The sequence below is a fragment of the Mustela nigripes genome, chromosome 14, assembly GCF_022355385.1.
Source record: "Mustela nigripes isolate SB6536 chromosome 14, MUSNIG.SB6536, whole genome shotgun sequence".
In the NCBI taxonomy this organism is placed as follows: domain Eukaryota; kingdom Metazoa; phylum Chordata; class Mammalia; order Carnivora; family Mustelidae; genus Mustela; species Mustela nigripes.
This window is the reverse complement of record NC_081570.1, coordinates 40416593-40431165: the sequence shown is the minus strand read 5'-3', so window position 1 is coordinate 40431165 and position 14573 is coordinate 40416593. Positions and strand designations below refer to the sequence as shown.

At 41.2% G+C, this 14573-nt stretch overlaps 1 protein-coding gene across 2 annotated transcripts; it reads right to left on the bottom strand.

Moving 5' to 3' along the window:
• Positions 1–1919: 1919 nt before the first annotated feature.
• Positions 1920–9488, bottom strand: CDKN2C (cyclin dependent kinase inhibitor 2C). 2 transcript variants are annotated; one of them, XM_059374700.1, is made up of 3 exons: positions 6845–8081; positions 6250–6389; positions 1920–2669 (listed from the first exon to the last, which is right to left on the bottom strand). In XM_059374700.1, exons 2-3 carry the CDS (start codon positions 6376–6378, stop codon positions 2292–2294), a joined length of 507 nt encoding a protein of 168 aa, XP_059230683.1. In that variant the 5' UTR covers positions 6379–6389; positions 6845–8081; the 3' UTR covers positions 1920–2291. The 2 variants fall into 2 exon arrangements, 1 of the variants encoding a protein (XP_059230683.1); XR_009399473.1 differs by lacking the exon at positions 6250–6389 and having other exon boundaries at positions 2580–2669; positions 6845–9488.
• Positions 9489–14573: the final 5085 nt, after the last annotated feature.

The window sequence follows — 14573 nt, the reverse complement described above, 5'->3', positions numbered from 1 at the left end:
TGCATCTGAATTAGTCTCAGACCCTTCTCTACCTCAGCTCGTTACAAATTCGAGCCCATTAAACTCAGCAGCACCTTTTCTTCCATCGTATACATTTCTACACAAAGTCTTGCTGAATATTGTCGAGGTTTCTGAGAGATTGAATAATGGTTTTTCATATTTCCTAGAGGGGGACCACATAACTCATTTCTAAAATACGTAGATTAGTAAAGCTATTTCCTCGAAGAGCCAAAGATATGTGCCGATGTTTTAATGCTTAGCAAATTTTAGGCTAATGAAGAGAGAGAGAGAGCTCCCACTCCCCTTACTGTGCTCCAACCTCTTAAGAATAAAGCAACTGTAGAAGTACTCCTCTCCAGCTTTATAGACACCCTATGCCTTTAGGTTTGAATTTCCTAAAGAGTAATTTTAATGCTGAAACTTGGATACTGAAAGGTTAATTAAACTCCACTTTAAATTCAGAAACATCAATCTTTACAGTTGCAACTTGTAAGAAGGGTTTTTATTTTTTAGTAATAGGCTTGTGTTTAGAAAGTATTCCATTTTCTCAAGCAGTGTATTTTGTATGATGATTCTGGTTTTAAAATCCAAAACACAACAATTTTTCCTTCAAAACATCCCAATTTCTACTTTTTTCTAAACTTTAAAATTAAATATTTCAAATTTAATATCATGTTTCTGTCAAAAATAAATTTATTCAGTAATTTGTGCTTGGGGGTGGCAGAAGTTGCAGTCTTATTGTACTTAAAGAAGGTGAACTTTAGTTATAAGTGAAAAGGATAAAATTTCTTCTCCTATATTCTTTTATACTATCATGGAAAATAAATTACCGAAAACCACTTGCCTGCGACCATTCCAGTCCTTGTTGGGGCAGGCATCAGAACCATATCCTTCAGTAAACCTTAAAGTATTCTGTTCTTTTTGGAACCAGGGCAGGAAGCTTATAAAGCAGAAGGAGGGAGCTTTCACATAAAACATCTTTGTTCATGTCAGAGGTGATGAATAAAGTATTTATAAATTTATAAATGGTAACTGCATTGAAATCCTTTGATGAAAGTCTTTAATTAAAATTAAAGTAAGTAGTAGATGCTGGACAATTCTCTTGGAAATTTGAGATTTCTATTTCACTTAATTTTTTACATTTTTATCTAAATGTATTCTTAAGAAGATTTTGTAAGCCTTTACTAAAAAATTTTGTGGAAATCAAGTACCAAATATAAGAGTGGCCTATTTACTTATTGTAAATGTTTCTATATTTATTATATTGCAATTAAGACCCTTACATGTATATATAATTAGTTGTGACCCTTACATTACATTTTTTTCTTGCTGCACTTTTAATCCCCTAAAAACTTGTATTTGCATTATATTTTAAGACTTAACATTTTGTAATGTCACATTCCTGACTTTCAGGGAGAAAAAATGTGATAGTATACTTACGGTATAATTTTGGGAAATGTATTATTTAACTAATTGTTTTACTTTGTGATCTAAAAACAACAACTAGGGAGAAGCACTTTTAAGTTGACATTTTCTTTTAAAAATTACTTTTAGCTAAAATATATTTGTTTTCAGATCGCTACTTCTGAAGCCTGTTTTTCAACTATTAAACTTAACTTTGAGAAAAGGGGAAGATCGAACATTAAGAAAAATTTTGAAATTATATTGAAATAATTTCAGGTCTTCAAAAAACGTCCTTATTTTGTTGTGAAGAGAAATATGAGGCACCAAGTAAAATCTTTGGGGGGAGACACGAGGAAGAAAAGAATAACTGAATCATCAATAGAATACGTCTAGTTTTTTACTTCGACTATTTTTCTAATGTTGAGACTTACAACATTGTGAACTTTTAGTACACTTCTTAGCAAGTGGCAAACTATGTGGGGATGATAGAATGGAAAACACAGGAAAACACTGTCCTGTTTTGAAAAAGTGTTTTAATTAGGCAAAAGAAGCATCAGGACAAAACATTTTTAAAACAAAGTCTCTTAAGTTGGGTTTTGAGACTGGCAAAGGGAGAAGCGAGGAAAAAGTCAAGGCAAGATAACATATTCAGGAGAAAGCCAAAGCTATTTGCAGTTATGTGTTAGAACTCAAGATTTTGCAAGTGAAAAGGATATTGCTTAAATATGTTCATAAATCTGACTAAGATTTCCACTTTGCATCCTGTGAAGATTGAACTAGCTGTTTAAAATATGACAAAACTGAATTTTAACAAGTGATAGTAATATAGGACAGGAAACCAATTAACTGACAAAGTAGAAGGCAGTGTGGGAGAGCCCTCCCCATATTCATTGTAAATTCGAAGCTCCCTCCGCCTGGTTTCCCTCCATTAGGCTAACGACCTCGTTCCTCCGGTAGAGCCTGGCCAAGTCGCAGGCCGTGTCCCCCTTATGGTTCCGATGCCCCACTTTGCTGGCTGTGTGCTTCATGAGGAACTCCACCACAGGGAGATGGCCTTCTTTGGCAGCCAAGTGCAAGGGCAGGTTCCCTTCATTATCCTCGATGTTAACATCAGCTTGGAACTCCAGCAAAGTCTGTAAAGTGTCCAGGAAACCTGCTCTGGCTGCATCATGAATGACAGCGAAACCAGTTCGGTCTTTCAAATCGGGATTAGCACCTCTAAGTAGTAGTCTCCTGGCAATCTCAGGATTTCCAAGTTTCATAACCTAGGAAAAAAGAGAAAACGGGAGAATCCTTTAAGTTCTCTTCCAAGAATATTTTAAAATATCCATATCTCCTATTTATATAACTTTATTTTTGGTGAAACAGTGATTGGAGAAGACCCACCTGGTGGGGTTTGAAGGGCTCAATTGCAGGAAAGAAAGTACTAGTAGGTAAAAGTAGAAGAACTCTAAAGATTGAGTTTCTATGATGGAATATTTTAAAGGGACCCCAAAGTAGGATAAATTGATCAGTAAAATAGAACCAGTCCAACTTGTGGAAAATTCACCCACAACTCAGTTTCCTATCTCCCATGAAGACTTGCGTAATTTCATGAATTTATTAAAATAAAAGAAATGGAATTTGAGGGGTGCCTGGGTGGCTCCGTTGTTGGGCATCTGCCTTCGGCTCAGGTCATGATCTGGGGATTGAGCCCCACCTTGGGCAGCCTGCTCAGTGGGGAGCCTGCTTCTCCCTCTCTGACCCTGCTCCTGTTCCTTCTCTCACAGTATCTCTGTTAGATAAATACATAAATAAAATCTTTAAAAAAAGAATTTGAGAATCTCTTGTTTGCTTGCTTATGCTCATAATACATAAAACCTGAATTATTAATTCTGAAATATTAGATGTAGATAAAATTAATTTTCTAAATAGCTACTGAAAAGAAATAAGGAGAGTGAGTTTCTTTAAACCCACAAAGAAGTGTTTCCACACATCAGACTCCATCACCTAATATAAAAATGATCTATTAAAACACAGGACCTGATATTTTCTTAAATTATTAATCTTCACAAGTTTTTTTCAAATATATATAGCTCAAATTTCCAAAGTTTTTTTAAAAATATTTTTTTCTTTGCAAGTTATTTCATACTGGCTACTGGGTGTGTTTGGAGCTAAGAATCCTTTACCTGAAATTTTAAAATGTTACTGATTGTTAAAGTGTTAAATAATCAGTAGTGTGCTACATTGTTTATGATACTGATTTATCAAAGCTAAGTTCATGATACTAGACAGTTCATGTACTAGACAGGAGATGACTGCATGGCAACCATTCCTGAAAAGAATGAAACAGTTATCCTACTCTATCACTTACTGTCTCTTAAAGTTCTAACTAGCTTCCTGATTTTAAAGTGAGCAAACGAAGAGAAAATAAGATATTTAATGTGTATTTTGAGACAGACAACTTTGTCTTGTTGTTTGAGCATATTTAATAATCTGCTGAGGATGCCATCTTATTTCCTTTTGCAGCTATTATCAGACATTTAGGAACAGCTATTTGTAAACTGCCAACATTTTAAAAGTCAGAATGTATTAAAATTTGCTATCAACATACAAATAATTCATATCAAAAAGACTTACCTATGGTTGTTTGAATACATTTCACTCTAATAGGGGTCTCTGTTATGCTCTCATAATTATAAAATATCTTGTAGAGAAGCATGCAATTATATAATACATGTAATTTAGTTGTGGAAAAAAATGTAGTCTCATTAACATGCCAGAAAATAGTTCAGCATTTTAACTGGTTTCATTTATATTTAGGTATATTCATAACAAAATAAATAGATTACATAGTGGACTCTCAAATGTTTATGAAATTAAATATCCATTGAAAAATACATACAAAGTTGTCTATCTCTTTAAACTGTTTATTTAAAAAACAATCACAAAGTAAGTATGAATATATTTAGAATAAATAATATTTTATAAATGCAAACCATATAGACGGCCAAGGTATTACACTTCCCTGTTGACAAAACCCTGCTGATTTAGCCCTTCTTTTGGAGGCAGTGGGAAAAATGATATTTATTTTATTTTTTGAAAATTTCAATAAAATAAACTTTTTGGTTAAAAATGAACACAATCTAATTTTTGCCACATCTACCTCTAGAGATTTAGTCACATTTGAGGACCTGGCCTGGGAAAAATAAGGGACAGACACCTTGGATCTCTGTAAAGCAAATGTGCGATTAAGGCCTTTGATACCATTCTGATTGAAAGCTTACACTAGGAAGGAGGGAAAAATTTGCAACCAAGTTAAATGAACATAATTATAGAAGGAAATTTGCCATCTTCCACAAAAATAATATTAATATTGTAAATTGTTTTGAAAGAAAGTTCTTTCTTGAGTTATGACACAACTTCAGAGTCAGGATTATGCATACTGAAAATAAGCCTTGAGACTCCTGTTTGTGTGTTTCATTATATGTATTAAGGTTAAGCCACAATAAGTGGGTGTTAGTATATACATAAGTATGCTTAATATAAACAAGATTGACAAATTGTATTAAAAATGCCAAAACTTTGTTAATATTAATCTCCCAGTCTTCCTGTTCATCAAAAGTCCTGTAAGATCTTATTCTGAACATGGGTTAAGTTGCTCATTCCTTGTGAGATTTATATAATCTTTTGGGTTTTCATAGGAAACTTTTCAGTGTGTTAAATTTGTAGTATTGTTATCACCCCAAAACCTATTAAAAACTATTGGGTGGACAAAGAAAAAAAAATCCCTATTCCACAGAATCTACCCGAAATAACAAGATTAAATAATTTAATATCTATGTATAAGCTTCCTTAACACTGAAAACTTTTTAAGATAAGTATATTGTTTTAAAATGCCCAGATTTAACTTCGTCTGTTAATAGTATATCTCCTGCCGCTTAAATTTCTAATTCTTGTAAAACAAAGCATTCTAAACCTTCTCCCCAATGGATTTTCAAAAACAGCTTCAAGTGTTGCATTTCCGAGTAAGAACAGTTCATAAGAGTACCACCAGAACTCTGATAAAGCAACTATTTGAGACTACTTTGCCATTTTTCTGTTTCTAAGCCTTTCAACCAAGTTACATGATAACTAACATTCAGAGGAGGAAAAAAAATATCAGGTACAATACTTGGCAGCTGGACATGTTTCATTTCTTGCTTGTAAATCTAATTACTGAAAGTTAGAACATACTACCGCACAACCGCAGAGACAAAAATACTACAAACTGAGCTCTGGTTAGAAAATTCAACTTTTTAATTCCTCCTCAATCCTGAATGGGTGGATGATATTACATTAACTGAAATGTACATCCTGTCTCCGTGCCCAGGCCACCCATTCCAAATGAGGAAAGGTCGTTTGTCAAAACTTGAAGCATTTGAAGGAAAAACACCCTCGCCAGTAGTCAGGAAAATTAACGTTAAAGTCAATTATTGGAGCAAAGCACGGAAACCACTAATAGCAGTGTATTTACTTCAAAAAATAATCATAATAATGTGTTTACAGAACTGTCTTAAAAAAACACACACACCTCGGCGCTGCTACAACTTTTTAAATCCCTACCGGCACAAAAACATTCCCCAAATTAAGACCAAACCTGGAACCCATTTGATATCGAGGATGTTGTTGAATTTGACGAGTTTGTTCAAAGTACGTCATTTTGGGGAGTTGGATCCACTTAAAGATATAAAATATGGCAACCAACTTTGCTTAAAAAAACAGTGAAATTTTGTACCCCTGGAAGCTTAAAAGCCGTTATTCCAGAAACCCGGATCACGTAGGCAACATTGTTGACCTGTTTTCCCCACCTCTCTGGATACCAACCTGCAGCGCAGTCCTTCCAAATCCATTTTGTGCATTGACGTTTACATTATTTTGCAACAAACTAGTAAGTTGCTCTAGGTCCCCCCTGGCAGCTGCAGACGCCAACTCGTTCCCCCAAGGCTCGGCCATTCTTTAGGGTCCTGACGATCGGGAAAAGATGAATTAGTTGTTTTTCTTTTTCCCTTTTCTTTTGCTCCTAACCAGGCTGCATGATGGCATCGGAGACTGACAGAAGGACTGGGATGGTTAATCTGGAGTAGAGCTTGGTAGTAAATACTAGTAAGATCAGCCTGCCAAAAGCCCGCCCCTCGATTCACACGTGATTATTCAGCAAAACTGAGCCATTGGAGAGGGGCTCCGCTCCTCGCTTTTTAGCTTAACCCCTGTGAAGAATTCTGGTGACTCAACAGAAAGACGCACAAACGTATACATATTCCCGGCAAATTACTCTGGACGTAAAATGTAGGCAGAGTTGTCACGTATCTACACTACAATCTCTGTGAGGAATGTGCGCGGAGACTTAAGGGACTAGTTCAGGGCACAAAATACCGCGGAAGAAAAGACATTTCGGGGGAAAGAAAAGGCATTAACCTACCCTTGTTCACGGTGATGACTTGAGCCGCGCGAGCCAGAACCGCTGGGGCAGGTCCTCGGAGGGGCTCGGTCTCCATCAGTCTCACCGAAGGGGTAGTCCTGAGTCCTCCGATGCGGGGAGAGCGCCGCGGTGGTTGGTTGCTGACTTGCTCCCGAGGGTTAAAGATGATCGTCAAAGGCAAACGGGAGTAGCAGTTCCGTGGCCCTTGGGTTATAGGTCTCCACGACTCTTCAGTGGCCTCCGCTTCTCAGTAGGAGTCTCTATTCGCGTCCGGGCCGGACTGCACGCTAACGCCGAGTGGGAAGGCTCCGTAGCCCGCCCGCTGGGCTGCCGCTGCCCCGCGGAGCCTCAGAGGCCGTGGGAGCCAGGCTCGGAGCGCGTCTCCGGAGACTGCCGGGCGCGCGGCGGGCTCCGGGTAAGTCGGTCATGCCGGCCCCACCAGGTCCCGGGACTCCCAGCAGCGTGAGGAAGGAGGCGAGTGATGCGGGAAGCGTCTATGGGGCCCGGGCTGCTGGGGCGGCGCGCGGCAGCATCGCGGCTGCACAGGGCAGCCCACCAGTAACTTCCCGCCTACGACCGAGCCAGTTCAGACTTCCCACTGCAGACGCTCATTGAGCCGCCGCCGTCGTCTTTTCCTTCCTTTCCCAGTTTTCTGGGGGCCTCCGGAGATCGGGAGCGACCAGAGAAGCGCAGGCCAAGGTCTGAGTATGGGGAGTCGCCACAATGCCAGAGCGCAGACAGTCCCGTCGCCCTCCCGGCGAGAGCCCAGCGGCTCCGACACTCGGTGCCACTTCGCCGACCCTTCACTGTCCCCCGGCCTGTGCCCCAAGCCTGTGCCGCCGACAGGGCAGCGGCCGCCAGCTAAGTGTGCTCCGGAGCCGAGCCGGGCAGCAAGGCTTCCTCCAGAGCCGCAGCGCTCCCAGTGACAGTTTTTTTGTAGCTGCCCCCCCCCCCCCCCAAATCGTCGGTCCCCGCTCTCTTCGCCCCTACAGACACTTGAGCGTTGTCCTCCTTTGAGCGCTTTTCCTACCCTCCTTCTTTGGCTTCCTTTTTCACTCAAACAATTGCAGCTTCTGTTGCCGCTGCAGAGACGGTGCCGGTTTCTTCTCTCTTTTTTCCGACCTCATCAGCTTTTTTTGAAAAGAAAAAAATTGAGCGCTTTTTGAGTTGAAAAACCCGCCCCCATTTTAACGGCAGAGTTTTAAGGAGGCTCCGCTGAGTTGCAGCGCCGCGGGAGCGGGAAGGCCGGGCACCGCCCACGCACCGCCCACTGCCCAGGAGGCGCCCAGGCTCGCAGGCTCGCAGGCTCGCAGGCTCGCTCGCTCCGCCCCCAGCCCGCGCCCTTTCTCCCGCCTCCTCTCTCCCCACTGCCCTCCCTGCGTCTCAGGCACGGGTTCCCACCCGCCCGCTCTCCGGCCGCCCGCCCCACGGCCGGTCCCCAGCTGGATCGGCGTTCTGCCCTGCGGAGCAGGGTTTGGCCTCCGCAGGCTGGCTAGCGGGCTGGAGTCTGCGACACGAAACCTAGGACTCCTGGAGCCCGGCGGGGGCGGGTGAGGGGGAAGAGGCTTGTTAATTAAGACTGCTGCGGAGAGCCGCAGGGCCTGAGAGGCTCGGCGGCGCTGGCTGCTGGAAGGCGGAGAGCGTGCTGGCGCGAAGCAAGTTTCCCCCGGCCCTGGCGGGGAGGCTGACTCGCCTCTGCGCTCCGCCGCTAGGCTCTCGAAGTTCGGGCGGCCAGGCCTACAGCTGCCGCCGCCTCCTCTGGTGTGTGCACTTGTATACATACACTCCGCAGCCTTTTCTCAGCCTCGGGCCTTGGCCTCGCACCTGCCAGATCAACGCCCGGGGTCGTGGTGGGCAGAGATGGCCGTCGGGGGGTGGAGGAAGAGACCCGGACTGACGTCGAGAACAGTGCTCAGAAAAAGCAAACGTTTTTAATGGACTGATTTTTACGAAAACTAAGGACAAAGTGTAGGGAAGAAACTATGACGAACTCTGAACTCAATGTTTCGGGGCCGAGAAACTGAAATGTTTCATTTCTTTGGGAAAAGGGAGAAAAGCAATTAACTTTAAAGCTAAATTTACAACAACTCTTGGGAAGCTTTTCTAACAAGGCCATTTCTTTATTGCCAAAGTTCTCTCTTTTTCTACTTAGATGGGGGCTTTTTTGGGGGGGGCGTGTTTAAATGTAAAGGAGTGAGTAGTTTGTTCCCCAATCGTTTATTTCACTCATCTGAGACACCAGTTGTCTGTACTTATAACCTCCTCTTTTAGCTATGTAAGATTAATTAACTACTGGTTTCTACATTTTTTGCTCTTAAAAATACCCAGCACGGTTACATGATGCACCCAGTGGTCAAAATGAAACCAAGCAAAAAATGACAAGTGGTCTAATTAGAGTAAGCAGATCCTCCAGCAACATCTGTACCCAGCCCCTTGAAGTATAATGGGAGTACTAGCAACAAAACACCCCAGAAACATCTGGATAAACATCTAGCAACATACTGGCTAGTACATAGAGGAAGAGTTGAAACTGGGAAGAGTCCGGCAGTGTTTTGACAGAAGTGTTGAAAAAAATAACTGGAGCTCTTTTCTTAGGTAACTGAACTTGCATTGTGAATCAGGTATGAACTACAACACCAGAAATTAACTCCTCCCATTTCTTACATGTACTTAGACATTTCAAATTTATGAAGAGTTGCTTTCTGGCAATTATTATGGTTTCTTGCTAAGAGAAGATACTGTAATGAGAAAGAATCTAAAATTATGCTCATTATGTATAAATACATATGTATTATAATCTTCATGAGATACTTTTTGCTGAATAACTGAGTTATGGAAAATTTATGGTAATTTAAGATGCATAGAGAGCTAGACTAAGATTTTTGGAGGTCCTAAACTAACTGAAAAGATTCTGATGTCCCATCATTATATTATGTAAATAAAAACAAAGCCAAAAAATAGGCGTAAAGAAGTCCAAAAAAATTCCGATTTTTCCCCACGATGACTACTTTAGTGCTTTTGCTGAGATATTAAATTTAAATTCTTTAAGGAAGGCTTTTTTGTTTTTTTATTCTGGCTTTGCTTATATTCTAAAGCATGTGCTTAGCCTGCTTATTGTATAAACCACAACTGGCAGTACAGAGGTTCAAGGCTTAGTTTAGAGAGCATAAGTAACCACCAGAAAGTACCTCCAATGAAAATCTAATATTAAGTATTAGTTCACTGAAGTATATTCAAAGGTGAGTATCTCTGCCTTTAATTATTTTACATTCTAACATGGTATATAAGAAAGATCCACAGTTAAGCATCTAATATATTGAAAGTAGTGGTTTCTCTTTTAGCATAATAATGACATGTCTTTCAAACACCAAAAAGAGGCTTTATATTAAATAATAACAGTTATCGAATTTTTTTTTCCTCAGCAGTTCATACTCACTTTAAAGTGCTTATAGAAATATAATTTATCAGGGGTGTCTGGGTGACTCAGTGGGTTAAGCCTCTGCCTTCCACTCATAATCTCAGGATCCTGGGATCCAGTCCTGCAAGGAACCCTGCATCCAGGCTCTCTGCTCAGCAGGGAGCCTGCTTCGCCCCCTCCAACCCCCTGCCTCTCTGCCTACTTGTTTTTCTCTTTCTCTCTCTGTCAAATAAATAAATAAAATCTAAAAAAAAAAAAAAAAGAAATGTAATTTATCAGATTATTCTGTGCTTTTTCTCATTGACTCATTTATGCAGTTTTTCAATGGTTAACATATGGAAATGTGTATGTGGCATCTGTAATTTCTTTACCTAGTATCAAAGTCTTTCTTTTTGTTGTATTTATAGATCCAACAGAGGTGGAAAATAGACTGGCACCCTCAGGGACCTTTTTATCATTTCATAATTGTGATTTAGGCATTTTATTTCTGAGTTTCAGTAGACTTTTTTTTAAATATGGGTAGTCCCACCATCTATGAAAGTCATTTTGTAGGGGTGCCTGGGTGGCTCAGTGGGTTAAAGCCTCTGCCTTAGGCTTAGGTCATGATCTCAGGGTCCTGGGATCAAGCCCACATCAGGCTCTTTGCTCAGCGGGGAGCCTGCTTCCTCCTCTCTATCTCTGCCTGCCTCTCTGCCTACTTGTGATCTCTGTCTGTCAAATAAATAAAATCTTAAAAAAAAAGAAAGTCATTTTGTAAAGTAAGTAAATAAATACCCAGTAAGCAACTCAAATGCCTAACCATAATAGCAACAATTAACATTTGTATACTGTTTCATGGTTATAATATACGATACACACATTTAATCTTCACAACAAATCTGAGTTACATATGGTAATTATCCCCATTTTTTAGGTGAAGGAATTGAGGCTTGCAGAGATTGTGACTTAAAGCCAGTAAGTTAGTGGATATAGGATTTGGACTCAGAACTTGGGGCCCCAAGTCTTAAGCCTATCCCACTTGTTAAGAGTCTAGGATCAGACCAAGACTCCTAAAGAAATTAAATAATTCAATTAAATATATTTTTGATTACCCAGGTGTGGATCTAATTCTGTAGTAGCATTAATCTTCTTGTGAATTATAGTAGAAGTGAGTAGTGTTAAAAAGCTTAATTAACTTAACCAAAGGAGTAAGTCTAATACCACTATGAGTTATGTTGATATCATGTGCCCTGGTAATATATGATGTGGGTACATCACTTCTGTGGTATTCTTCTTCCCAAATCCATAAACAGTATAGTTTGGACAAAATTCTGGACAAACCCAAATTGAGGGATGGTATATAATGTTCCTGACCACTATTCTTCAAAAGTCAAGATCAAAAAACTGTCACAGATTGGAAGAGTCTAAGGAAACATGACAGCTATATATAATGTGGTATTCCGGATTGGACCCTGAAACAGAAGAAAGACATTGATGTAGAAAGGCAAATAGAGTCAGGGCACCTGGATGATGCAGTCTGTTAAGCATCTGACTCTTGGTTTTGGCTCAGGTCATTATCTCAGAGTCCTGGAATCGTGTTCCACATCAGGGTCTATGCTAAGCATGGAGTCCACTTGAGATTCTCTTCTTCCTCTGTCCCTCCCCCACCCTCTATCTCTCTAAAATAAATTTTAAAAATGCAAATAGAGTCTCTAGAATTTGATTAATAGTATTATACCAATGTTAATTTCTTAGTTCTGATAGATGTACCATGGTTATGTAAGATGGTAACATTAGATGAAGCTAGATCAATGGTAAACACATATAAATATAAAATTATGTCAAATGAAAATTCAGCAAAATAATTTTATCACATATATTTGAAAGAAAGATGAAATTAAAGTTCTTTTTCAGACAGTAACGGTAAGATCAAAGAACACGGAGATTCTAGAAAAAAGTCTTTATTTGAATTAGGCTGCTTTGTGAGTTAATGTGGATTAACTATGAGAATGAATTAAAATTATTTTCCTTTGCTCATGCTTATGTACAGAAAATCTCTATACATTTTTATTATCTCAGTTTGTGAAATAAAATTGTTTCTAAGAAAATTCTGGGGAAATAAAAAATAAACTATTTTTTTAAAAGATTTTATTTATTTATTTGACAGAGAGAAATCACAAGTACACTGAGAGGCAGGCAGAGAGAGAGAGAAGGAAGCAGGCTCCCTGCTGAGCAGAGAGCCCGATGCGGGACTCGATCCCAGGACCCTGAGATCATGACCTGAGCCGAAGGCAGCGGCTTAACCCACTGAGCCACCCAGGCGCCCCAATAAACTATTTTTTAATTCAATATTTATTTTTCTTTCATTTCATTGTCCATAGTGGACAATCACTCGGATGCTGGGTACCCAACCCATGAATAGGTAGGTCAAAAGGAAGACTCAGTCTCAGGAAATGTACAAACTTTGCAACATGGAGGGTGAATTGCAGGGAGACAACAGGGTAAGTGGAAAGAGCACTAGTTTTGACCTAGTCTTGAATACAGAATACAGGTCTGTCACTTTGTCGCATGACTTTGAGAAAATTCTTAACTTCTCAGAGTAGTTTTTTATTCTGTAAAATCTTTGTAAGAATGAGATTGGGGCAACTGAATTACTACACTTAAACTGCTGGTACTGTTTTTCACCTTGTGATTCACACGTGTGCTATATTTTGGAAATTCTTCCTATGGGATGGCAATTAAAAAAATACATTCAATTCATGTGACTACGGATAATTCTATTCCTTACCTAGCTAATTCTGGTCTAAATACAGACTACTGCATGAGAGTTGTATGCCAGGCTATCTTCATCTAAAAAACACAGGATGAGCCTAGATCTTTGGAACAGGATAGTGCTCTTCTTTGTCTTCAGGGAATACAAAGATGGAGGCCTTGGTCTATATGGTCATTTCATTAGCATCTACTTTATAGCACAAAATAAGCAATCTTACTTTATAATTTCAGGGTTTAATGCACCTTGCAAGGCAAGTCAATGCTCTATTACAGTCCAGAAGATGATATTTTCCCAAGTCAAAGTTAAACGTATCCCACTGTAACTTTTCCTCCAGTGACAATTACAAACTGTCACACTTCATTATATAGTCTCTGATTATTCTTGTCTCAAGGCCGTTCAATTTCTGACTATAAATTGAAATTTAGTAATTGGTGTTTCAATAAAATTTCTTCACTTATAGAAGTATTTTAAATTGACTATATTCAAAGCCGGACTCAAGTTTTTAGGTCTAAAAAATAAATGTTATGCTGCAGGAATAGAAAAGTTTTTATTTGTCATAACTAACAAAAACCGCTTCTCCTTTCCTTGGGATCTATAGTCTCACTTTTCTCAGCTTCTACGTTCACCCAAGTCGATCTCAGCGCCCGGTTACCTCTGTGTTATCGAGAGGTTGAGGATGCACGAGTCAGGGGGCCTGGGATTGAGTGTGCCGGTGTGTAAGCAGGTTTTGTAGTGAGGCTGAGCCTAAAAGAGTGTATATGAAGTTGTTCCTTGGTTAAGCTTTGTTAGAGAGAATGCACGTTTATGAAATTCTGTTTGTAAAACGGGTTTTGAGAGTATTGAATTGGTTTGTGGGGCTTTGTGTGTACTTATGTGACTAACCTCGTTAAGGCTTAGAAGCTGATCCCCGCCCCAGCCAGGAGGAGGCAGTACCCTGAGGCCTTTGCTTAATTCCAAACTGGAATAACCTGATGCGGGACAACTAGCTCCCGCAGTTGCTAGTTGGGGACTCTGCCAGCGGCGCGCGGACGCCCGCCCGGTAGTCGCGCGCCTAGCGCTTGACAGGAAGGCAGTCACGTGGCAGCCGCAAAGCGGCGCTTTGCGACCTCGATGACAGGCAAAATGTGCGACAGCCTTGGCGCCGGCCAACCAGGGGTGGAGGCGGCGGCCAGGGAGGAAGCGGAGGAGGCGGAGGCGGCCGTGGGGTTCACCCGCCTGCTCGTTCGCCTGGTTTCCCCGCCCCCGCCGGTCTCACCGCTGCCGAAGGGAGCCGGTTGCGCGCTGTCGTAACCTGCCCTCATCCTGGCCAGCAACAGGAAGACCGGACCCCCATCCAGACCAACCTCCCTGTCAGGGCGGCTGCGGCGCGGGCTCTGCGGGGCGCAGGCGGGCAGCCCGGGCGCCTGAAGGTTACCGAGTGCATGAGCGCCTAGCCTCCCGCGCTGCCCCGCCCGCCGGCCCGCCGGTCCGCCCGCCGGCTCGCCCGCCAGCCCCTCGGCGCCCGGCGGCGGCGGCGGCGGCGGCGACGGCCGCAGGAGGCGCCGTTTCCTTCCCAGGTG

Bases quoted from the DNA above. Each gene is read 5' to 3' on its own strand.
- CDKN2C (XM_059374700.1), bottom strand. From the start codon at position 6,378: ATGGCCGAGCCTTGGGGGAACGAGTTGGCGTCTGCAGCTGCCAGGGGG. The intron at 2,670-6,249 runs GTTGGTATCCAG...CTTTTTTCCTAG, and splicing joins TTGGAAGGACTGCGCTGCAG to GTTATGAAACTTGGAAATCC.